This window comes from Lithobates pipiens, unplaced genomic scaffold (genome assembly GCF_037356315.1).
Source record: "Lithobates pipiens isolate NorthernLeopardFrog02 unplaced genomic scaffold, aLitPip1_a1.2 Scaffold_28, whole genome shotgun sequence".
Taxonomy (NCBI): Eukaryota; Metazoa; Chordata; class Amphibia; order Anura; family Ranidae; genus Lithobates; species Lithobates pipiens.
The window spans coordinates 194,673,214-194,699,218 of record NW_027507789.1 but is presented as its reverse complement, the minus strand read 5'-3'; the positions used below and the strand labels follow the sequence as shown (position 1 = coordinate 194,699,218).

At 45.8% G+C, this 26,005-nt stretch overlaps 1 protein-coding gene across 1 annotated transcript in view; it reads right to left on the bottom strand.

Moving 5' to 3' along the window:
• Nucleotides 1-26,005, bottom strand: part of VAPB (VAMP associated protein B and C) — a gene marked incomplete in the record, with an annotated part of 44,058 nt that overhangs the window by 5,496 nt on the left and 12,557 nt on the right. Inside the window, 1 exon segment of the mRNA XM_077460234.1 lies at nt 1,434-1,586. Coding sequence (XP_077316360.1) covers nt 1,434-1,586 — 153 coding nt within the window.

Below are 26,005 nucleotides of genomic sequence, written 5' to 3'. Positions count from 1 at the left end.
TCACCGTTTCTGGCCTATCTCTTGTTGGGTGTGATATTGAAGCCTCCGTCTTCTAATGCTGGGTGATCAGGTATCACACACAACAGCACTGTATATAACCATCTATTCCTGCTGACAGCAGTTTTGCCCACTGGCCAAACTGTTCCTGGAAAATGCTGATGTGTTGGATTTGGGGTGGTGTAGCAATTATGCAGCAATCTGCAGGTTCCATTTTTCATTTGTCTGTGATTGATTCAGTTTGAAGCTGTGTTTTCTGAAAGCCTTTATGTTGCTTGGACTATCTCACTTCCTTGGACCAGCTCAGTACACAGGGAGTACCAACCTAGCAGTGTGTGTGATGCCGCGTACAGACGACCGGACTTTCCGGCAGACTAGGTCCAACGGAATCAATCCCTCAGACAATCCGATCGTGTGTGGGCTAATCCGATCATTTTGAATAAAGAAAATAAAAATAAATCAGACGGACCTAGAAATAGAACATGTTTCAAATCTGTGCGACGGACTCAATTCTTATCCGGAAAACCGTTCGTTTGTATGCTGGTCCGACGGCCCAAATAAGACGCAAGGGAAGCTACTGGCTACTGAACTTCCTTTTTTAGTCCTTTCTTACGTCATCACTTTCAAAATGAACGGACTTAGTCTGTCCATGTGTGGCCGAGTCCGTTCATTCGGAAGTCCGCCGAAACTCCACCGAAAAGTCGGACCTAGTCTGCCGGAAGGTCTGGTCGTGTGTGCGCGGCATCAGAGATACAAACAGCCAATGTGGCTCCTTTGCTTAGTGGAATGGAAATACACATGATGAGGTTGTCCTTGAGTGCCGCTGCTGAGGACTAAATGCCGGAGGTCAGCAGACCTCCTCAGCCTGTGTAAAGTCAGATCACAAGACGCATTTTGTGCATCCATGCTTTGTACGTATCATCCTTTTCCTCAACCAGCTCACTACTTCATCTAATAATGTCACCAAATCCTGTCCAACAAAAAAATGGAAGATTTCCCCAATAATTATCTGATCAATAGCCATTGAGGGGAGGAAGCAAACCCTATCCTCTACCAAGATGGCAGCCTAGAATCAAAGACACAGTGGTCTCATGGCAGCTTTTTTCTGCATTAACATGAAAAAAAAATAATACTGCATATTTGTTGCTAGGGCCACTAGGTCACGCAATGCCAGATTTCACCATTAGGTGGCAAGCAAGACTTGTAATTGCAGGTTCTTGGAATGGAAAATCCTGGACCCTCACAGGATTTCCAACTTTTCTGTAATCCTCATAACAGCCTACCTGCCTCTAGCGATGCTACAAAAAAAAAAAAAAGATTTTTTTTCTTCGATCATGGAAAGTAGGGAAATAACAGCCTGTAACTAACCCTACATGACAAATAAAAACCAAGCGACAGGCAAGGTAGAAAATGGGAGCTCCTGGCACAGCACTTACCAGACACATTGATGGAGGAGCCGCCTTCAATGACCCCGCTGTTGGGCCTCACACAGTACCTACGAGGGGCGGTGGTCTTCACTTTGAAGCAGATGTTTTTCTCTGTGGGGTTCATGAGTTTCAGGTTTGTTGTAACGACATCTGTGAAAGGACCTGAAATGAGAAGAGACGCTTGTCAAGACAGAAGTCCAAGACGGCACAAGGATTACATGGTGGCATGAAGACTGGCCTTACCGCCAAGTAGTGCTCTGCTTATCAATGGGATGAGCTAGGTCTCCATCAACATGGAGAATGTAAAGTCCTCCCTTTGTTTGAGTGTTCCCCCAGGGGCTCTTGCATTCCTCCCACAAACATACTAGGCCTTGTATATGAAACCATAGCGCAAGACTTACTTCACTTCAAGGACCAATAAAAATCTGTATTTTTTTTGCTGGAAAATGACTTAGAACCCCCAAATATTAAATATATATAATTTTTTAGCGGAAGCCCTAGAGAATAAAATGGCAGTTGTTGCAACTTTTTAGGTCACATGGTATTTGCGCAGCTGTTTCTCAAACACAATTTTATTTTATTTTTTAAAACAATTAATTAAAAGGGAAAAATAAATAGATAGATAGATAGATAGATAGAGAGATAGAGAGATAGAGAGATAGAGAGATAGAGAGATAGAGAGATAGAGAGATAGAGAGATAGAGAGATAGAGAGATAGATTTTTTTTGTAAAAATACGAAAGACGATGTTACACCAAGTAAATAGATACCCAATATGTCATACTTTAAAATTGTGAATGCTTGTGGAATGGCGCCAAACTGTGGTACTTAAAAATCTCCATAGACGATGCTTTAGAATGTTTTCAGGTTACCCGTTTAGTTAAAGAAGAAAGATTGCTCTCGCTAGAACGTTTGCGGTGATACCTCACGTGTGGTGTGAACATGTTAACATATGTGGGCATGACCTACGTATGTGTTTGCCACTGCACGAGAGCATGGGGGTGCTTTAAAAACATTTTTTAAATATTATTACTTTTATTACAATTTATTTTTACACCGTCCCTTTAAAAAAAAAAAAAAAAAAAAAAAAAAAAGTTATCACTTTTATTGCTGTCACAAGAAATGTAAACATTTTGTGACAATAAAGAACGACAGGTCACCTTTATGGAGAGTACTGGGGTCAATAAGACCCCAGATCTCTTCTCTACAATAGAAAGCATCAGATAATAAAAATAATAATAATTATCTAAATGTTTTACACCAATAAATAAATGGCCTCCTTTATATCAGCCGTGAACCGGAAGCGACCTCGCTCCCAGCCTCCTAGGCCATAGAGATGCGGAGGCCACCTATCCTCTGCTAATGTCTATGGCCAGCCACCACCAGATTGGTTCCCGGGTTTCCTGATGAGCCAGAGAACAACTGGGAAAGAGTGGAAGAAAAAAAAAAAAAAGCGATCCAGCAGCTAATTAGCTGCATGGATCACTTTTCTCAGAAAGTGCAGAGGAAAATTTTAATACCGGGCTTATGGCATCTTGCTGCAGCCACAGCCTCGGGTATTTAACTATAAAGTATTGACATATTTTCCCATTTAGGCGGTCAGCAAGCGATTTAATCCCCTGATCCCCAACATATACTCACCTTTCTGCAATCCCCAACTGCTCCATTCCAGACCAGCAGCCTTAATAAGTACGCAGTACTTCCAGGTATGGAGGAACATGCGTCAGCACTGAGTAGATCAGTGCTGTCACAAGGGACTCCGCAGCCCCGTGTAAGCTATAAGAGGGCTTTCCTTTCACTTCCAGCAGCTGAACAGAGCGGTGGAGGAGAGAAATAAATCTAACTATGGGGTGCTGGGAAGGGATGAGTTAAACACACACAAATTGTATAGAAAATCATATATAGTATGTGCCCAGGTTGAATATTCCCTTCTAGCCGCTTAGACACTTGGCATCATACACAGAGGAATACGAGGGCAGAATAGAGCTGTTCAAGGCAATAAAGAGGCTTCCAGCACTCGCACGTTTTTATAAACGGTTCCTAAAAGCAGAACTAACAAAGTTAAAGATGGAGGAGGCCCTGGCTGGGTCTGTGACATTCATGTGACATAAACGACATCTTTTCTAAAGTCCTTCAAAAAAGAAAATCAGGTCATACACAGCAGCTAATGTAATTTGTGAGGCTGAGCAAGAATACATAAAAGTTGGAACAGGCCTGAATTAGAAAAGTGAAGATTTGCCAAGCTATAGAAACACGTAGGAATGATCATTGTGCCTAAACGGTACCCTAAAATTGTTCGGTTTAATCCCACCTTTAAAAAAAAAAGCGTTTTTGAATGGTGTTTATCAGTAAAAACGCCAAACGTGGCTAAATGCTTGTTACAGCGTTTAGCAGCGTTGTTTGTCACTTTTCGTTTTTACAGCCAACAGCCTCTTCTCCTGGCTTCCATTTTTTTTTTCTACTGCCCCTATATGCCTCTGAAAGTTTATACCCTGTTTCCCCTAAAATAAGACCTAGTGTTATTGTCGTCGATGGCTGCAATATAAGCCCTACCCCCCAAATAAGCCCTAGTTAAAGTCTTCTATGTCTTATTCTCAGGGTAGGGCTTATTTTTTGGGGAAACAGGGTATGTGCATGAACACATAGGCTAACATGGAGGGGCGTTTAGAGGCAGACGTAAAACATCAGATGCCCCCAACAGCAGCTTCAAAATTGTCCTCTGTGCATGAACCCTTAAAGTGTTACTAAACCCAGGAGCCGCATTAGTAATATAAAACTGCTAAATACCTTTTCTCATCAGCAGTATACAGTATAGCAGTCTTGTGACTTCTATCAGTGTCTGGTTAAAGCTTGTAGGAGGAGTTTTCATTCTACTCTGACTGTCCTATAAGGCTGCAGGACCCCTGACCCTCTGTCTGGACAGTGCTGGTTGGCCCTGTGCTGATCAGAAGCAGTTTAAAAAAACAATCTCTAGTAATACAGCTGTGGGCAAAAGTTTTGAAAATTACGCAAATATTCATTTTCACAAAGTCTGCTGCTTCAGTGTTTTAGATCTTTTTGTCAGATGTTAGTATGGTATACTGAAGTACAATTACAAGCATTTCATAAGTGTCAAAAGCATTTATTGACAATTACATTAAGTCAATATTTGCAGTGTTGACCCTTCTTTTGTAAAACTCTGCATCCACCCCCCTGGCATGCTGTCAATTTCTGGGCCACATCCTGACTGATGCTTGGGAATTTGTCAGAATATTTGTTTTTTTCTTCACCTGCCTCTTGAGGATTGACCGCAAGTTCTCAATGGGATGAAGGTCTGGGGCGTTTCCTGGCCATGGACGCACAATGTTGATGTCTTGTTCCCCAAGAAACTTAGTTATGGCAAGGTGCTCCATCATGCTGGAAAAGGCATTGTTCCTCACCAAACTGTTCTTGGGTGGTTGGGAGAAGTTGCTCTCGGAGAATGTTTTTGTACCACTCTTTATTCATGGCCGTGTTCTTAGGCAAAATTGTGAGTGACCCCACTCCCTTGGCTGAGAAGCAACCCCAAATATGAATGGTCTCGGGCTGCTGTACTGTTGGCATGACACAGGACTGATGGTAGCGCTCACCTTTTCTTCTCTGGAAAAGGTCTCTTCTGGATGCCCCAATCGCAAAGGGGACTCATCAGAGAAAATGACTTTACCCCAGTCCTTAGCAGTCCAATCCCTGTACCTTTTGCAGAATATCTGTCTGTCCCTGGTGTTTTCCCTGCAGAGAAGTGGCTTCTTTGCTGCCCTTCTTGACACCAGGCCATCCTCCAAAAGTCTTCTCCTCATTGTATGTACTGCCTGCCGCCATTCCTGAACAAGCTCTGCACTGGTGGTGCCCCGATCCCGCAGCTGAAGGAGACGGTCCTGGCACTTGCTGGACTTTCTTGGGCACCCTGAAGCTTCTTCACAAATGCAGTGGAAATGTTTTTTTTTATGGGCTTAAGTTCATTTTCATTGCAAAGAGGGACTTTGCAATTAATTTCAATTCATCTGATCACTCTTCATAACATTCTGGAGATATGAAAATTGCCATCATAGAAACTGAGGCAGCAGACTTTGTAAAAACTAAGATTTGTGTTATCTAAAAACTTTTGCCCATGGCTGTCCGCACCCAAACTGAGCATTGTGCAGCTTGCCCCCAAGCAGGGCCGCCATCAGGGGGAGACAGCCAATACACTTGTAAGGGGCCCGAGCATTCCAAGGGGCCCAGGGCCGGGTCGCACCCCCCCCCTACAGCAGCATGACATTAAACTTTTAGCAGCCAGACGCTGACCCGCACGCGCCTGCCACAAAGAAGTACTACCTATATGCTGCAGCCCTGCACACAAGCAGCCAAAGGCCCCCCCCCCCCCAGGTGATCAGCAATTCCATGCTTCGTTAGTAATGTGATTGGGCGGGACTCGAGGGGGGAGGTGCAGCCAGCCTCATCAGTGGTGGGACGCAGCCCTCGTAGCTGCATGATGCAGGTATGGTAACTCAGTGTCAGTGTGTGTGCAGCGGTGTGCTGCTGTCAATTGGTGTGTGGAGTGGACTGTGATCTCCCCAGATGACATCATAAACCTGGCCCTGATAAACTGATGGAGTTACATTGTAAAAATGGATGAGGATGTTTTTGGGTGAAGATGAGAGTTACATTGTGGAGAGCCTCTTCACAATGTAACTCTCATCCCCACCTAGAATCATCCATCCCTCTCCACCATCCTCATCCCCACCCAGAATCATCCATCCCTCACCACCATCCTCATCCCCACCCAGAATCATCCATCCCTCTCCACCATCCTCATCCCCACCCAGAATCATCCATCCCTCTCCACCATCCTCATCCCCACCCAGAATCATCCATCCCTCTCCACCATCCTCATCCCCACCCAGAATCATCCATCCCTCTCCACCATCCTCATCCCCACCCAGAATCATCCATCCCTCTCCACCATCCTCATCCCCACCCAGAATCATCCATCCCTCTCCACCATCCTCATCCCCACCCAGAATCATCCATCCCTCTCCACCATCCTCATCCCCACCCAGAATCATCCATCCCTCTCCACCATCCTCATCCCCACCCAGAATCATCCATCCCTCTCCACCATCCTCATCCCCACCCAGAATCATCCATCCCTCTCCACCATCCAGAATCATCCATCCCTCACCACCATCCTCATCCCCACCCAGAATCATCCATCCCTCTCCACCATCCTCATCCCCACCCAGAATCATCCATCCCTCCCCAGAATCATCCATCCCTCTCCACCATCCTCATCCCTACCCAGAATAATCCACCCCCCTCTCTACCCAGAATAATCCATCCCTCTCCACCATCCCCACCCAGAATCATCCATCCCTCTCCACCATCCTCATCCCTACCCAGAATCATCCATCCCTCACCACCATCCTCATCCCCACCCAGAATCATCCATCCCTCTCCACCATGCTCATCCCCACCCAGAATCATCCATCCCTCACCACCATCCTCATCCCCACCCAGAATCATCCATCCCTCTCCACCATCCTCATCCCCACCCAGAATCATCCATCCCTCCCCAGAATCATCCATCCCTCTCCACCATCCTCATCCCTACCCAGAATAATCCACCCCCCTCTCTACCCAGAATAATCCATCCCTCTCCACCATCCCCACCCAGAATCATCCATCCCTCTCCACCATCCTCATCCCCACCCAGAATCATCCATCCCTCTCCACCATCCTCATCCCCACCCAGAATCATCCATCCCTCTCCACCATCCTCATCCCCACCCAGAATCATCCATCCCTCTCCACCATCCCCACCCAGAATCATCCATCCCTCTCCACCATCCTCATCCCCACCCAGAATCATCCATCCCTCTCCACCATCCTCACCCAGAATCATCCATCCCTCTCCACCATCCTCACCCAGAATCATCCATCCCTCTCCACCATCCTCATCCCCACCCAGAATCATCCATCCCTCTCCACCATCCTCACCCAGAATCATCCATCCCTCTCCACCATCCTCACCCAGAATCATCCATCCCTCTCCACCATCCTCATCCCCACCCAGAATCATCCATCCCTCTCCACCATCCTCACCCAGAATCATCCATCCCTCTCCACCATCCTCATCCCCACCCAGAATCATCCATCCCTCTCCACCATCCTCATCCCCACCCAGAATCATCCATCCCTCTCCACCATCCTCATCCCCACCCAGAATCATCCATCCCTCTCCACCATACTCATCCCCACCCAGAATCATCCATCCCTCTCCACCATCCTCATCCCCACCCAGAATCATCCATCCCTCTCCACCATCCTCATCCCCACCCAGAATCATCCATCCCTCTCCACCATCCTCACCCAGAATCATCCATCCCTCTCCACCATCCTCATCCCCACCCAGAATCATCCATCCCTCTCCACCATCCTCATCCCCACCCAGAATCATCCATCCCTCTCCACCATCCTCATCCCCACCCAGAATCATCCATCCCTCTCCACCATCCTCATCCCCACCCAGAATCATCCATCCCTCTCCACCATCCTCATCCCTACCCAGAATCATCCATCCCTCTCCACCATCCTCATCCCTACCCAGAATAATCCACCCCCCTCTCTACCCAGAATAATCCATCCCCCTCCACCATCCTCATCCCCACCCAGAATCATCCTCATCCCTCTCCACCATCCTCATCCCCACCCAGAATCATCCTCATCCCTCTCCACCATCCTCATCCCCACCCAGAATCATCCTCAGAGGGATATGGGTGATTTTGGAGTGGGGATGAGCGTTACATTGTGGAGAGGGATGCAGATGATGACTCGGTGGGATGGCCAGTGGGCGGATTTGGTGGGAGGGCCAGTGGGTGGGCCCTGAGGGATGTTGGTGGTCAGGCCCTGGGGGGGCAGAGGTCTAAAGCTGTGTAAGGGGCCCCCGTAATTTCTGATGGCTGCCCTGCCCCCAAGGCTCTGTTTCATCAGGAGATGGATTGGAGACAGTGGAAGAAGGGGAGGATCAGAGAAGATAGGATCAAAAAGCCTTTTTACACAATGCAGAGGATTAACCCCTCAGGTTTCACAGAGAGTATAACAAGCATGCATTACTGCATATACAGACTGATTTTACTATTGTGAGCTTAATAGCACTTTAAAGTGGTATTATCTGGTTTATGTTAACGGATTTCCAGGGGTAGAGGAACAAAAATAAAAATAAAAAAATTTACCATGTTTTTTGAAGAAAATACCGCTCCAGACGCCTCAAGTGCTGTTCATGACCAATCTAAACCCGTGGTTGCATCATCTCCACGAAAAGTAAGGGCCAGCCAATCTGAACTCTCATCCTGCCCCTAAGCAGCGGGCATGCGATCAAATGTCTAAGCTTTGGTCATGTGAGACCAGCACATGAGAGAAATAGGAGCAGCATTTTCTCCAGGCAAGATAAGAAAGTTATCCATTTTAATTTCCCTTTCCTGATCCATCCCATCTGTTAATGTATAGGTGAAGAATTCTGCTAGTTTCTGGTTTTGATGTTTTTGTCGCCCACAGCAACCAACCAGCTTCCAACTGCCATTTGCTGAAGACAGGTTAGACCAGTGTTTCTCAACTCCAGGCCTCAAGGTGCCCCAACAGGTCATGTTTTCAGGATTTCCCTCAGATGGAATGGCTGTGGTAATTACTAAGACAGTGAAACTGATCAAATCACCTGTGCAAAATAATGGAATACCTGAAAACATGACCTGTTGGGGCACCTTGAGGACTGGAGTTGAGAAACCCTGGGTTAGACAATGGAAGAATTAGCCGATTTGTTTTTATTCTCATTAAATTACGACAGAAAAAATGCCAAAGAAGCCCAAGATCTATGTCTTCAATTCAATCAAAACCTTTGTTCCCCTGGAATACAATCTCACTTCAGGAACCCAGCAATACAAAGATTAAGCTGGCCTCACCCACGTTATGATTTTTTTTCCCTACAATCCATATTTATTTGGAGACAATTTATTTGAGACAATGTTCATGCAGAGTCAGCCAAAAAAAGAAATAAACCATTGCTAATTGGCAACAAAGGATTGAAAGATTACCGCACACATACTGAGACCTACAATCCCACTTCCCGCCAATGGGAACAGAATGTGGAATTTACATCCACACCGTGTTCTAATCAGCTTAAACAGATCTATTCCACCTTTTCACAGACCACATACCACCAATGTGATGTCTACTTTCTATCAGCGTCCTCTACGACGCTATGATCCAGCTCTACGTATGAAGCCTTTTCTTGAAGAAGAGGAGCGGCATTCTAAACAAAACGTGGTATCGTTTACACAGATGCCAGCGGCCTCCAGTGTGTGGAATATGCCTTCCGAAGTCTTAAGAATGCCAAACCCGTCAAACTAGATCTTCAGCCTCATCACCTGTTTCACCAAAGACTCAGATTCCACACTTTCCTGACGGTACAGTACGCTGCATTCAGTTCCACAACTAGATACAATTTCCTGATTAGGAGGACATTGCTGTCCAACAGGGATGCAACAATATATCGGCTGATTAAAATAGGGTTATCAGCGTTTTCCGATAGAGAAAAAAAAAAGTGCCGATAATGGCATGCTGTGTCCCAGTGACTTCAATGCAAAAAACGACCCCCCCCCCCCCCCCAGTGATTTCAAGGCAAAATCTCAGCCCACTGACCGCAGGGCACTATCCCGCCCCACTGACCGCAGGGCACTATCCCGCCCCACTGACCGCAGGGCACTATCCCGCCCCACTGACCGCAGGGCACTATCCCGCCGCCGCTACCTGCAAGGCACTATCCCGCCGCCGCTACCTGCAAGGCACTATCCCGCCGCCGCTACCTGCAAGGCACTATCCCGCCGCCGCTACCTGCAAGGCACTATCCCGCCGCCGCTACCTGCAAGGCACTATCCCGCCGCCGCTACCTGCAAGGCACTATCCCGCCGCCGCTACCTGCAAGGCACTATCCCGCCGCCGCTACCTGCAAGGCACTATCCCGCCGCCGCTACCTGCAAGGCACTATCCCGCCGCCGCTACCTGCAAGGCACTATCCCGCCGCCGCTACCTACAAGGCACTATCCCGCCGCCGCTACCTGCAAGGCACTATCCCGCCGCCGCTACCTGCAAGGCACTATCCCGCCGCCGCTACCTGCAAGGCACTATCCCGCCACCGCTACCTGCAAGGCACTATCCCGCCACCGCTACCTGCAAGGCACTATCCCGCCACCGCTACCTGCAAGGCACAATCCCGCCACCGCTACCTGCAAGGCACAATCCCGCCCCCGCTACCTGCAAGGCACAATCCCGCCCCCGCTACCTGCAAGGCACAATCCCGCCCCCGCTACCTGCAAGGCACAATCCCGCCCCCGCTACCTGCAAGGCACAATCCCGCCCCCGCTACCTGCAAGGCACAATCCCGCCCCCGCTACCTGCAAGGCACAATCCCGCCCCCGCTACCTGCAAGGCACAATCCCGCCCCCGCTACCTGCAAGGCACAATCCCGCCCCAATGACCGCAGGGCACAATCCCGCCCCAATGACCGCAGGGCACAATCCCGCCCCAATGACCGCAGGGCACAATCCTGCCCCCACCGACTGCAAAGCAAACCCCCCCCCCCCGACTGAAAAGCAAACCCCCCCCCCCCCCCCCCGACTGCAAAGCAAACCTCCCCCCCCCACTGACTGCAAAGCAAACCTCCCCCCCCCCACTGACTGCAAAGCAAACCCCCCCCCCCACTGACTGCAAAGCAAACCCCGCCCCCCACTGACTGCAAAGCAAACCCCCCCCCCCCCCACTGACTGCAAAGCAAACCCACCCCCCCCACTGACTGCAAAGCAAACCCCCCCCCCACTGACTGCAAAGCAAACCCCCCCCCCCACTGACTGCAAAGCAAAACCCCCCCCCCACTGACTGCAAAGCAAAACCCCCCCCCCCAACTGACTGCAAAGCAAAACCCCCCCCCACTGACTGCAAACCCCCCCCCCCCCACTGACTGCAAAGCAAACCCCCCCCCCCACTGACTGCAAAGCAAACCCCCCCCCCCCCACTGACTGCAAAGCAAACCCCCCCACTGACTGCAAAGCAAGCCCCCCCCCACTGACTGCAAAGCAAACCCCCCCCCACTGACTGCAAAGCAAACCCCCCCCCACTGACTGCAAAGCAAGCTCCCCCCCCATTCAATGCAAAGCAAAACCCCGCCCCACTGACTGCAAGCCAAAAAACTCCACCCCTAGATGACATCAATGCAAAAACACTGATCACATTAATTACATTTAAAAAACGGTTAGGAAGGAGGGGTTGGGGGAGTGGGGCAGTAAAGCACATGGTTGGAGGAAGGTGTACGCAGAATTACATTTTAGTTTGGGAATGGTTAGGATCCATGTACCATTTTAATGGCTGTCTGTGTTCCATTGTGGAGATTTCTGCTTACATCATGACCCAGAGGTACAACAGGAAGTGAGAGGAAACTTCCCCAGAACAAGTGTTCTCTTTTGGAAGCGTTCTCCTCTATTCCTGTTCAGATTCCCCATCACTTTATTCCCACAGGTGACAATGCCTTCTTATAATAATGGGCTAACTTCCCATCTACCTGCATGCAGTCACTGCATCTACCTAGAGCTGAAAGAGTGGAAAACAGAAAAAAAATAAAAAATTCAAAGAAAGAGTGGACTGACCCCCTAAATTTCCTCTTGATGCAACAGCACCCCAAGTCCCATCACACAAGTAACCAAAGACGAGTGGTATTATCGATGTTCCTGCACACCTCAGCAATGTATGGCCTATTTATAATCTGGTAAGATCCTCCAGCTGGAAAGAGCGCAGACTAAATTAGAAGCAACTAAGTCCGGCCCGACATCAACATTTTCTCGTGTCAGAAAATAAAACCAAATATCAAATGGTGTGTGTATATATATATATATATATATATATATATATATATATATATATATATATATATATATATATATATAAATAATTTATTTTTATTTAAAACACATGCACGTAAACACGAACACACTGATCTGCCGTCATGACCCACAGACCTACTGCCATGGGTTCCCGGATCAAAACGGTTTATAAATAGAACTGGACTTATTCCAAGATCAGGTAGCCAAAGCACTGGAGAAAAAAAAAAAAAAAAAAGCTGGAGCCTACATTTATAAACCAATTTTCCTGCTGTCAGTAAAGTACTGCTGCTCAGATTTCCTGTGGGCCCCTAGACTGGACTGACCGATCACCGGACCCCAAATTCATTTGTCCTTTATTGTTTTTAACGCCATTTCAATTACTTATACAGCACTGTCAAGCTGAGCCTTGTTACCCAGGAGCTTACACTCTAATGTTCCTATGAACCACATGCAAGGACCAATTCTGGGGGGGGGGGGCTGATTTGACCACTAGGAAGATTTGAAAAAAAGAAAATTGGAGAAAATAGAGGGAACGCATACACACTTAGGCTCCATGCACACTGAAGCTCAAAAAAGCTTTTTCTGGACGCCAGATTGCTGGCAGAAAACGCTGGCTGAAAAACGTGCTTTTAACAGCGTTTATGAGTGTTTATTAGCGTTTATGGGCGTTTTCAATAAAAATACACAGAGGACACTCCAAAAATCCCACAGTACATTCCAAACTCCCACAATGCATTGAAATAATAGAATGCCAAAAACTAATTAACGTGCATTTATGAGAGTTTATAAGCGTTTGTTATTTTTTGGAGGTGAAAAACTACACTTTGAACGCGAATTTCTGACGTTCAGAAAAAAACCCATAAACGCCACTGCTCATTAAAGCTAAAAAACATCCATGTCCCTTACAGTGGTGGGCAATGGGAAGAATGTCTCCTTACATTGGTGATCAGTGGAAAAATCACACTTTTGCAGAGAGCTGAAAAGATCATTGGTGTCAGTGGTTACTTTTCTGAGAGTCAGACATATCTCAAGGAACTTTTAGCAACTTCCGGAGGATCCCTAGGGTTCCATGGTACCCTGGTTGAGAAAGGCTGGTGTAGAACGTAGTGTAGATCTTTGAGGCTGTGCAGCTGTGGCGAGGCAGTAGAGGAAAGATCTCACAAGAGCAGGGTTATAAATTAGTATGAAGTGTCACCAAACTGCTGGGGGCACTAAAATGTATTTCCCCTTAAAGCGGAGGTCCACCCTAAAGTGGACCTTCCGCTCATCGGAACCCTCCCCTCCCTCCGGCGCCACAATTGGCACCTTTCAGGGGGGAGGGGGTGCAGATACCTGTACAGTACAGGTATCTGCACCCACTTCCGGGATAGCTCTCTGCGGAAAGGGGCGTAGATTACGCCCCTTTCCGCAAGTGCTCGCCCCTTTCCGCAAGTGCCCCGCTGCCTGCTGGGAAACACACAGATCCCAGAGTCAGCGGGGACCATCCTTATTGCGCAGCGCAACTCGCGCATGCGCAGTAGGGAACCGGGAAATTAAGCCGAAAGGCTCCATTACCTGATTCCCATACCCAAGATGGCGGCGGCAGGACCCGAGAGACGATCTAGAGATCGGCTTCGGGTGCCGACATCGCGGGCGCGCTGGACAGGTAAGTGTCACTATTTTAAAAGTCAGCAGCTGCAGTATTTGTAGCTGCTGGCTTTTAAAAAAAAAAAAAATGCGGACTCCCGCTTTAATCAGTAAAATTTGCAGTATAATTGATGGACAATGTGTGACATGGCATTGTCCACCTCTAACTCCATATACCCCATTTCTGCTTGGGTTTCAGTTGGAGATTTTCCTCTCACTTGCTGTCTGGTGAAACTTTCGTCCGCAGAACAGTAAGTGAGGGGAAATCTCTCAGAGGGACTATGTCCATGACATCAGTTTGAGATGGTTCTGAGATCAACCCTTATCTGCTTCAAGCGGGTTTTGCAATCCCATAGACTGAAGCAACAAAAGCCTGTTGACATAGACCCTAATGGAGACCCAGATAGCAGTAAAAATGCAACAGGGGTTCCAATCCTTCCTTATTTTACTTAAAGGCGAAAAACAAAATTTGCTGGACCTACACTTTAAGCTGCCTCCACATATTAGGAGGTCGGACGAGCATACTCCGGTTGAAAAAAATTCAATTTTTTATGATAAACGTGAATGTCCACACTGGCAGAGAATGCATGTTTATGCCTAAGGAGGGGAGAGAAGAGGATGGACATGCTTGGCCTGGCGATCTTGAATGAACTCTACATGGGGTTGGGCCTCTGAGGCAGATTTCTGCATTGGCCTGTTTTGCCGTGTCCCTCACACTTCATAAATAATCAGCAGTTGATCTCACACAAGCTGCAGTATGGTAATAAAGCCAGTGAAGTAATGTAATTAGCATTGACAAGGCTTGGCTTCAATTACAAGAGCTGGCAAGGCGAGTCAAGTTTATTTATATTATGGAAGGCTCTTTTACACTCCGGCCCTTCCTGACTGGTTTATCTGGGAGAAACACAATCGTGTAACCTCAGCCTGGAGCTGCAGGTGAAGCCACACATCCAGAAGAACAGGACAGATATATACCATTTGACTGAATGCAGATGAAAGCGGATAAGACGACCGTGTGCGTCCCTTATCTGGCCACAGGAGCAGAGAGGAGCTCATTTATCAAAGTCTAAGGGAAACCAATCTCACTAGGCCTCAATCTGTAAATGAAGCTCAGTCACCGTTGTCCATATCAACCAGAATACTATGTTATGCTTCCAGTGTAGTATGAAGGGTGTGTGGGACAAACGGTTGACACAAAAAATGGCAGCAGGTCACTGCCAGGGCCTTCAATTTCCTCAGTAGGCCCTGTGTGACAGCAGCAGCCAATCAGACCCCTCCTTTCAGTTTTTAGCCTGTGAAACAAAATGGTGACACACACAGAACTGCCATTGGAGTATGGAAAGATTAAAACCCCTGATGGAGGAGTTTACAATCTGAGGTTCCCTATCACATACATATATTAGAGATAATTTAAACAGGAGCCAATTAACTTATCAGCATTTATTTAGTGTCGTGGGTGGAAACCGGAATAAACAAGTACAGGGAGAACATGCAAACTCCATGCAGGTAGTGTCATGGCTGGAATTTGACCCAAGGACCCTAGCACCGCAGAAAAGCTTTAAGCCACTGTGCTGCAAGTGTACTTTATTTTCTGTCTGTACCCACTGGAAAATGTCCCCTTACCTTGGGTTCTGGGCACACCTTAAAATGTTTGGACCTTCCCTAATGTTCTTTCTACTAGTCACCAGAACAAGTAGAGGAGTGAATCTTCCCAACCTGTCCTAGCAAAGGTTTGCCTAGAGATACACTTTCACCACTATGAAGATCTCTATATGCTAGATTAGTATATGTTCAAAGGACAACCTGGATGTCAGAAGACAACCAAACTTAAATGAAAAAAAAGAAAAAGAAAAGAAGGTTTTGTAATTAGTGTAAGGCAGAAATACACTGTCTCACCCTGCTCCGCACATGCTCAGTTGCTCTCCATTTTTAGGCACTGTGCCGAGTTTGTAGAGGCTGATCTGCTGACATCCAAAAGACGTAATGCTGCTCAGGGGCTCTGGGCTTATTGAACCTCTGGTTTCAATATCTGAATTCAGATCCTGGGCTGGTTGCTTGTAGTTTTCTCCACATAAAAATATGACAGAGGAAACTACTCAGGAATTCCCCCTGAGGAAGATACGCAATTTCCTGGTATCGACGCGCGTTGGGGAGCGGACAGGACATTTTGCGAGATGGCAGAGCATTCTCAGTAAAGGAAGAAACACATCAGCACAGTGTTTTTATACGATTTGAGGCATTAATAGAGTGGTGCACTGCAGCACCCATGAAGTGCGAGGTACCCTATGAAAGGGATGTTTGTTACTTTTTAATAAATATACGGTATATAAAACGGTATTACACTATCTAGTTTCCTCTGTGTATATATATATATATATATATATATATATACACACATACATACATACATATACACACACACACACACACACACACACACACACGCAAGAATTCCCTTAGTATTAAGAGGAACAATGTTGAAGCCAATTTACAGCACCCACTCATTTTATTAGCATAATTATATTATAAGAGGAATGTTGTGTTTTTTGCAAAAAAAAAAGAAAATGATCTTTTTATTTTTTAAAGGGTGTCTAAAATCATTTTTAGTTTCAGATTAGTGAGGGGTTATTGCTGTCTGGGGAGATTGACCCCTTATATTAGTCCTGGTGACCATGGTTTCTGGTACTAGTGATAGAAAATCCAAAATTTGGAGTTATCACCAGAAGACGAATAGAGGGAAAAAATTTCAAGATGGACGCCTGTTATGGTGACACTTGAGAGATTTTCCCTACTTCACGTATTGTCTACCTGAAAGGAGGTTTAGCGAAAAATCTTACCAATGAAAAAAAATAAATAAAAAATAACTGACATAGGTTTTACTCATTCTTGACCCAAAGTTAACAATTTTTGGGGGGATTTAGATGCACTAACAGGTGCTCTTGATGGGCACGCTATGTGAACTGGGCGAGCCTCAGCTACATACAGTATACAGAGATGTTACTGCAGAAGGTCGAAGACTTCCCACCCCGCACAGGAACAAAATCAAGTCAGCCATTCACAGGAGGCTTTGTATTCTATGAATAAATATAAAGCTTCTTTACATTTATTAGCTGAGGCGAGAGGATGACATCACAATCTCTACCTGAGCCAGTCAGAGGAAGCTTTGTATTTATTCATAGACTACAAAGCCTCTTGTGAATGGCTGGAGTAGCACTCAGCTCAACTTGATATCGTTCCAGGAGCGGGACAAGAAATCCCCATTCTACTGCTGGAACACAGCTCTGTATACTGTATGTAGTCGAGGCTATATACAGTTTATAAAGAACGCCCAGCAAATGCACCTGTTACTGTAGTAAATAGTTTATTTGAGCCAGCTTTAAAGTTACCGATCTGGTCAGGTGATAATTCCATGTCCTTTAATAAGTTATTTATGACTTGCTGGCTTCCGATAGAAAAGTGACTGGACAGGTTAGAAAGCCTTCTCTGATCATTACCGGGCAACAGTTGCGTACCTTATTCATTGTTATGGATAGAAATTTGGAAGGCTGATAGAACTGACCCTACAGGTTATGCAGGAAGTGACATGCAGCTTGCCCCAAGGGGGTTTGGGTGGTGCATTCATAAACAATCCTTGCCAACCTGGGGGCTACTTTAAAGTCACCCTACTAGCTAAAAATTCAGATCTGAACACAGCTGCATGGTTTTCAATGGAGCCATTCACACAGGTGTGTATAAATACCATAGAGGCATAGACACACAGGTTGGGATCATGGGGACTACCTCCCCCCCATAGCCAGTGACTGGCTATGGTAGTCCCTCAAAAGAGGAAGAGCCAAGTTTGCAGCCGGGGACCCCAGAAGAAGAGGATCAGGACCACTCTGTGCAACACCACTACATAGAGCAAAAAACACATTTGGAAAAAATAAATCATCATTATGTTCTCATACATGTCTTTATAGGCATCAGTACTCCAGTATTTTACTGATCGTTACACAGGAACTTTTCTCCTGGAAAACACATGCACTAAGAGTAAAATTTTACTGGCTGTGTGAATGAAGCCTTAAGACGTTTTTTTTTCAAACAGTCAGCTCCAGTTGGAGTCACTGTACTAACCATGTGAGGTTAGTACAGCGATCTCCCCTGCTGAGCTATTGTGTTCTGACAGGGGGACACCCCGCCCCCCACTATTGGCTGAGAGTGCTGATCGGGAGTCGGTTGGCTGCTGGTTTTCCAGCATGTACATCTGGCTTCTGTTGGACAGACCGAAATACACACGGGCCATTGTCTCTCGACATTCAGTCTGTGTGTACGGGGGCTTTAGGCTCGTTACACATTACAATCTAATTGTACAATCTTCTTTAGATTTACCAAAAACTATGTATTGCAAGGGCTGGCCTGATTGGATATAAATTGATTGAATAGTTTAGGAAGCCATAGTTTTGGTAAATCTAAAGTTGATAGTACAGAGAATGTATGGTCAGAGTATAACATGAATGGCTCTTCCCTGCGGCCAGCCTGAAAACCCATTAAATTCACTGCACGGCCTTCAGGACCATGGAGCGGAGACTAGGACCATGAAGAGAAGGCATCTTTCATCTGACATCAGGCGGCACCACGAGCTCCCGCGACCTAGCTCACCTGGTGTTCTGGACCTACGCTACATGATGTACCTGTTAAATAGTGAGAAGCCCTCTATTGGGTTAATTAAAGCATTTACATGTTCTGCTGCACTTAGAGGCGCTACTCTCCTTTTGTTTTTGTCCTTCATGTATTTAGAGTCTGCTAAAGCTCTACAAGAAGCTTGCCCTAGTGTTGGATCTGCTTGGACTCAATATGGACTCACATATTATAGTGACCAAACCATTGCGCCTATAACTTCTCTCCCTTTTTACTTGGCTGCATTGGAGGTCAGGAGAGATCTGGGGTCTAATAGACCCCAGATCTCTTTATAAAGAGGCCCTTTCATGGCCCATGCTATTAGATGGGGAGTTTTTCATCCCATGCAATAGCAATAAAGTTGAAAAAAAAAGTTAAGGTACAGTGTTAAAAATTTAAAAATGGGTATTGTTAATTGGTATTGGCAAGTACTTGAAGAAAAGTATCGGTACCCGTACTGGAAAAACTGGTATCAGTGCATCCCTAGTACAGATTCCTGTATTTGCTTCCTGACACTGAACCGAAGGTATGTGCTGCACAGACTTCTGTACAGTAAAACATTGATTTGAGAGTAAATTGGTTTGAGTGCGTTTTGTAAGACAAGCAACATTTTTAAATAAATTTTGACTTGATATACAAGTAGGATCATGTCACAACTGAGTATAAAGCAGAACAGTGGCGCCTCTAAGTGTAGCAATATATTTACATTTAATGAAGGCACAACATTTAACAAGTCACATGGCTGATGATTAAAAGGGGCACATCTAAGTATGCAGCCATCGGGGGTAAATCTGTCCACATAGACCGTCCTCCACACCGCCATCGAGGTCATCTCTTCCACGCTGCGCTCCACGAGCGGATCAAGCCTCGCTTTTAGATCGCTCGACTGCAGGGTAGTCTTCCCGGTCACGATTGCAGACTGACAGCAGTGAGAGGTGACGGTGCGGAGGACGGTCTATGTGGACAGCTTTAACCCGGATGCCTGCATACATACTGTCCGTTTTAATCATCATCCATGTGAGTTGCTAAATGTTATACCTTCTTTAAAGAGGAAGTAAACCCTGATGGGTTTACTTCCTCTTTTTTTCCCTGCAAAGGTAAAGCATAATGGACTACTATGCATCGCATAGTAGCTCATTATGTGTCACTTACCTGACACAGGAGCCAGCGAAGTCGCCGCTGTCCCCTGTAGTCCGCCGCATCCATGTTGCTGGTGGCGTCTCGCAGCTCCGACGAATCACAGCGGCGCAGCCGCGATGACGTCACTCCCGCGCATGCGCACGGGAGTCGCGTCTCGCAGCTCCGCCGCTGCCATACGGCGAAGCCGCGATGACGTCACTCCTGCGCATGCGCACGGGAGTCGACAAATTAGGCAAATCCATTCTTGGATTTGCCGCATTTAGTGCGCCTGCGCGCCGCTGTCTACGGCGCATGCGCCGTAGACAGCGGTGCCCATTTTCGGGCAAATATCTCCTAAACCATATAGGTTTAGGAGATATTGCTTGGACCTACAGGTAAGCCTTAATCTAGGCTTACCTATAGGTCCAAGTTGTTTGGAAGGGTTTACTTCCTCTTTAAATGTAACCATACTGCTACACTTAGAGGCGCCTCTCTTTTATACTCTGTAGCTCCTGCTGGATTTTGCTTTTAATCCCCTTGTGTGGGTTTCCATTTGTGGATGCACATGTTATGTTTATGTCACATTGCTATAATCTTTTTATATGGACTATAAACAGAAGGACTTATGAATAAATGGTTGTGGAACGAATCATCTGAGTTTCCATTAGTTCTTATGGGGAAATTCGTTTGTAATTTCGGATTAGAAGCATGTTTCCGGAACAAATTAAGATCGCAATCCAAGATTTTACTGGTTTTTACTGACACTGGACTGAAGGCATGTGCTGCACAGAAAATGTTCTCCTAGGAATCTCTGCTATTGAATCAGCCAGGTAAGAGAAAGACTATATCATTTACAAAAGGTGAAAACTCAGAAATGACAGGTTAACTAAAATGTGCAGGAAGAAATATTTGCCTGCTTGTATATGGCATCCCTCACCAGCTGGATCAGCAAGCTAAAACAGCCAAAAACGCTGCAGAGTGTAAGTCGCCAGACAGACAGCAATGACTCACTCATCAAGCTGGTGAAGGAGCGACATATGCAAGCAAGAGAACTTGCCAAGAGGCAGGACTTCAAGTGTGACACAGGCCCAACCTAAATCCAAAACCTTTTATGAAGCTTTATGGACCCAACAAGCTAAGGCAAGGTTTCTCAACCAGGGTTCCTCCAGAGGTTGCTAGGGGTTTCTTGAGCAATGAGCCGTTTCTGCCTCTCAGATAAGTTCCCACTGACACCAATGATATTTTTGGCTATCTACAAGGAGGTAATTCTTCCCAATGACCATAGTTATAGGGAGCCCTCCTCCCTACGGCCATCACGTTAATTTATCACGAGTTGTAGATAAAGTCATTTTTAGTGGGGTTCCCGGAGGCCAGAAAGTAATTTTAAGGGTACCTCTGTTTTGAAAAGGTTGAGAAAGGTTGAGCTAAGGCTAGCACTACAGGTCAGGACCTCCCACGTTGACTTGGTATAGCAAAACCTTTGTAGTAGGGTTGCACCAATACTAGCAACGGTGCCGATACAGAGTATTTGCACAAGTATTGGTACTCGTAAATGCAAATGGTAAATGCAACAATACCTGAAACCAATACTTTCAGGCTCGGTTCTTTGAGCCGTCAGTGGGTCTTGGCTGTTGACAGCTGAAGAGTTAAAGAAGTCCGGTAATTGGAGCCGTCAAAAAAAAAAAAAAAAAAAAAAGCCGGCAATGTTTATTAACAACATTGCTCAGTCTGAAACACTAAAATAAAAAGAAACATTGTTTCTTTTTGAATCTTTCCGTTTCTTCATCTGCAGATCAAAGGGATGAACAAATTGTTCCTTTAGTCTAATCAGCCTTAAGGCGGTGGTCCACCGACCAATCATTTATTTTTATTTTTTAACCATGCAGACACAAACCTATTAACAATGTTACACTCACTTGTTAGGTGAGCTATGTCCCCCGATGTCCGTTTTAGAATCAAATAGATAGTTTAAAAAAAACTGTGCATGGCCGGTTCCATTTTGCTTGTGGGCATGAGAAGCCCACAATCATTCACTTCCTGGATGCAGTGAATTCAGAGCTACCAGCATTCACCGCTTGTTCCGGCGCATGCTTAGTGTTAATGGCGTGGAGAACCGTAAACTTCCAGGTTGCCATATAGGCGGCGGCGGAAGTTCCCACCCTTTTGTGATGGCAACACAAGCAATACAAAATAAACACAGACTATGCAAAGCTCAGTACTGAGAGAGAGGAGCAGAGGAAATCTCTTGAGATTTCGCAGTGGCGAGCCGCACTGACTCCTGGGAATGATGAAACTTAGCTCCCAGAATACAGTGCGCCGCCCTCCCAGAATACAGTGCGCCGCCCTCCCAGAATACAGTGCGCTGCTGGGGATACATGCCTACTCCCGCAGGGCTCCTAAACAATAAGTTCAACTATAAAGATTGATTACAAGGTAAACAAACCGTTTTTTTTTCTTCCCCCATTTAAACATCTGTACAATGGCAGGAAGGGCTTGATATAAAAGTTTACTATATGTGTGGACCTCCGCTTTAATGACCTCCCTATTCTCCTCCATTAATTTTCCTGCTTTTTTTTTTTTGTTCACGTCTATTTTATAAACGATTAACAATTAAAACTTTTTTTTTTGTTTGCTTTGTTAGTACACACACACACACACACACACACACATTAACATATATTTACACAATTCACATTGAAAAAGCGCAAAATTTAAAAACAAAAAAAAAATCAATTTATTTCATTTGTAAATAACTGTTTAAAGAGGAAGTAAAGCCAAACTAAAAAAATAAAGAAATAAAATAGACCCTGCCAGGCAAAGACATAATGAGCTAGTATGCATAGCATACTAGCTCATTATGAATAACTTACCTGAGATGGAAGCCCCCGAAGCGACCTTCGTTGTCCTCCTCCGAGGCAGCCATCTATCCTGGAGTGACTTCCAGGTATCGCGGCTCCGATGATGTGACTGGCCGGAGCCACGATGACGCAACAACCCGCGCATGCTCGCCATTACCAGTGGCATGCTCAGTGCGCCTGCACGTCACTGTCTACGGCACATGCGCTGTAGACAGCGGTGCCTGTCTTTTGCAAATATCTCCTAAACCGCTAGAGGCGATTCAGTTCGCATTGTGCGCTATACAAGTATTTCATTCATTCAACCGTGTAGGTTTAGGAGATATTTCTTGCACCTACAGGAAAGCCTTAATCTGGGGCTTACCTGTAGGTAAAAGTGGTCTGTAAGGGTTTACAACCACTTTAATGCTTTGTACCATTGCTGGCAGCTGAAGTGAAAACAAAACAGTTGCGGTAGATATCGATAATCGGCATTGCAGCAAGACTGCAGACATTGTTTCATATTAGAGTATAGATTAGAGGAAAATGTAAAATAAAACTTGTATAAAGTTGTGTCTATTTGATATTCTGTTCATCATTTGAAATGTGATCCAGAGAAGTGCCTGTACTGAAGCGTACCACTTTCCCAGCTGCTATACGGATTAGTGCTGTTGGAGTATGGGTGGGTATACTTTTGGCACCATGCCAAACTACAGTGAAATCCTAGGCCTACTTCCACTATCATAAAATATAGAACTATCAGAATTGCAAAAATTACATATTTACATTGCATGCAAAGCTATGTCAGCTGCCGCTTAAAATACAATACATAATATTATTAAAAATGTAATAAAAATACTTTGACACTTGCGTGGTCATGCGATGCTATACCCAAAATATTTTTTTCTGCTATAAAACACACACACACACATATACATATATACATATATATATATATATATATATATATATATATATATATATAAAAATCGAATTTATTCATCAATTTAGGCCAATATGTATTCAGCTACATATTTTTGCTAAAAACAAAAATTAGCAATGAGCGTATATTGAATATAATCAATATAGCGTAGACAAACTATGGGATATTTTTATGGAATATTTATAGATTTTTTGTACTAGTAATGGAATCGATTAGCAACGTTTAGCAGGACACTTTTTGGGAACCAGTGACACCAATACAGTGATCAGTGCTAAAAATATGGACTGTCACTGTACCAATGACACTGGCTGAAAAGGCGTTAACATCAGGAGGGATCAAAGTGTTAAATGCGGTCCTAGCCTGTGCTTTACTAAACTGTAGTAGGTGCTTGTACCAGGGAAAGGCAGAGATTTGTGTTCCTGCTTATCGGGAACACAGGCTCAATGTCTTCCCCGCTGACAGAACAGCAAACTGCAGACGGTTATTCTCCCTGTGTAGCGAATAATTGGCGGGTGTCAGCAGACATCGAGTCCGCAGTACCCGCTAACTGGTTCCTGCTGTGAATAATCACATGTGTGCACCCCCAACCAGGAAGTGCTGGATCGAGCGCAGGAGAGCCGCCTTGCCAGTGTTTCATCACATTCGGCTACCCATCACATTTTGCTACCTGCTGGAGTGCGCATGCGCGACGTCGCCATATGCGCTCCAACACTGTTGTAAGACCACTTTGCCAAAGGGCATAGCCTCGCTTCTCTCGGCACAATTATAATGTAACTCTATGTCCACTTGTATGGTGGGGCTTGAACCTGGACTCAGATGTGTGGCCACAAAATTCTGCGCAAACGCAGATCGCCACAGTATTGGAAACCCATACGGCAGCATGCGCAGTCCAGCAGATAGCCAAACGTGATGGGTCACCATATGTGACGAAACACTGGTGTACACATACAGTCAGCAAGTGGGAAAAGTGGAACTCAGAAAATCATATCCTGCTGTATCATGTTAGGCTGGCCCCTTTTGCACAGTGCTCAAAAGCAGAGCCACTAGAGGCAGATCAGCTTACAGCCTAAAGATTTACTGCTGCTCAGGGGCTCTGGGCTTCAGCAAAATGGCGGCCTAAAGCAAGAAGACAAACAGTGCTGGAGGCAATTTACAGCACACACTAATTTTGGTAGCATAATTAATAATGTGGAAAGTATGTTTCTTGTTAAAGGACATATTTTATCACTTTGTTATGGGTAAGGTTCTGCTTTAAGGGAAACCATGCCAATTTGTCTGTAGGTACCTTATGACTCAATCCAGCCAAAAGGTCTCAGGGCAATAGTCCATCTGCAGATTGAAATAAGACAGCCCAGTATTTCAGACTCCATCTCTCTTGCAGAAAAAAAAAAGTCAGCATTTGGGCCACAAGCTCACAATGAGGTCATCACATGGCACCTATTGTGATGTCACAGATGTATCAGTACACTGATGGGAACACAAACATACTACTGGGCAAAAACAGAATTCAGGACCCAGTCAGTGCACTATAGTTCCCGGCAGATTAAAGAACCATGGGCTTCTATTGAGTTTAACATGACAAATGTCAAAATGTAAGGGAAAAAGCTGCAACTTTTATCTATGAAGACCCTCATACGCTAACCCTATCAGGGCAAAAGTGAAAGGGTCTCTTTAAAGCCTAACTACCCCCCCTCCCCCCAATCCAGTTCTATTCACCTTCACAATGCCCCCCCTGCCAATCCCTCCCCCCCCCCCCCCCCCCCCGCTGCAAAATTCCTGGTGCTTCCGAGTATGTGATCCCCTCCTAGGATGAAGTGCTCAGACCTAGCAGCCCATTCATAAGCAGCTTAAAGCGAAGCTCCAGCCAAAAGGGTAGCTCTGCTTGTTTGCCTCCAATCCTGCCCCCCCCCCCCCGCTGCCCCATTTGGGGGGGGTAGCAGGTACCAGTTTTAACAGGTACTTGCTCTCACTTCTGGCTGAACTTGCTGTGGCAAACTCAACCGGAAATCCTCTCCCTCCTTCACTCGCTGCCGAGCTATTCACAAAGCATTGCGCACTTTGTGCATTCGCAGTAGGGAACAGACTGTGAATTTGCAAGGTTTCACTGCTGGTTTCCCTTAGCTGAGATGGCAGCGGCAGCACCTGAGAGCCGACTGAAAAATCGGCTTGGGTGAGAACATTGCTGGATCCCTGGACAGGTAAGTGTCTCAATATTAAAAGTCAGTAACTACAGCGTTTGTTGCTACTGACTTTATTTTTTTCCTGGAGGTCCGCTTTTACCTCCAACACGAATCGAGACTAAAGCCCCGTACACACAAAGAGAAATCCCACCGGCAAAAGTCCAATGAGAGCTTTTGGTCGGAAATTGGGACCGTGTGTATGCTCCATCGGACATTTGCTGGCGGAATTTCCACCAACAAAATATAAATAGCAGGTTCTCTATTTTTCCGACGGAAAAAGTTCTGCTCAGAAATTCCGATCG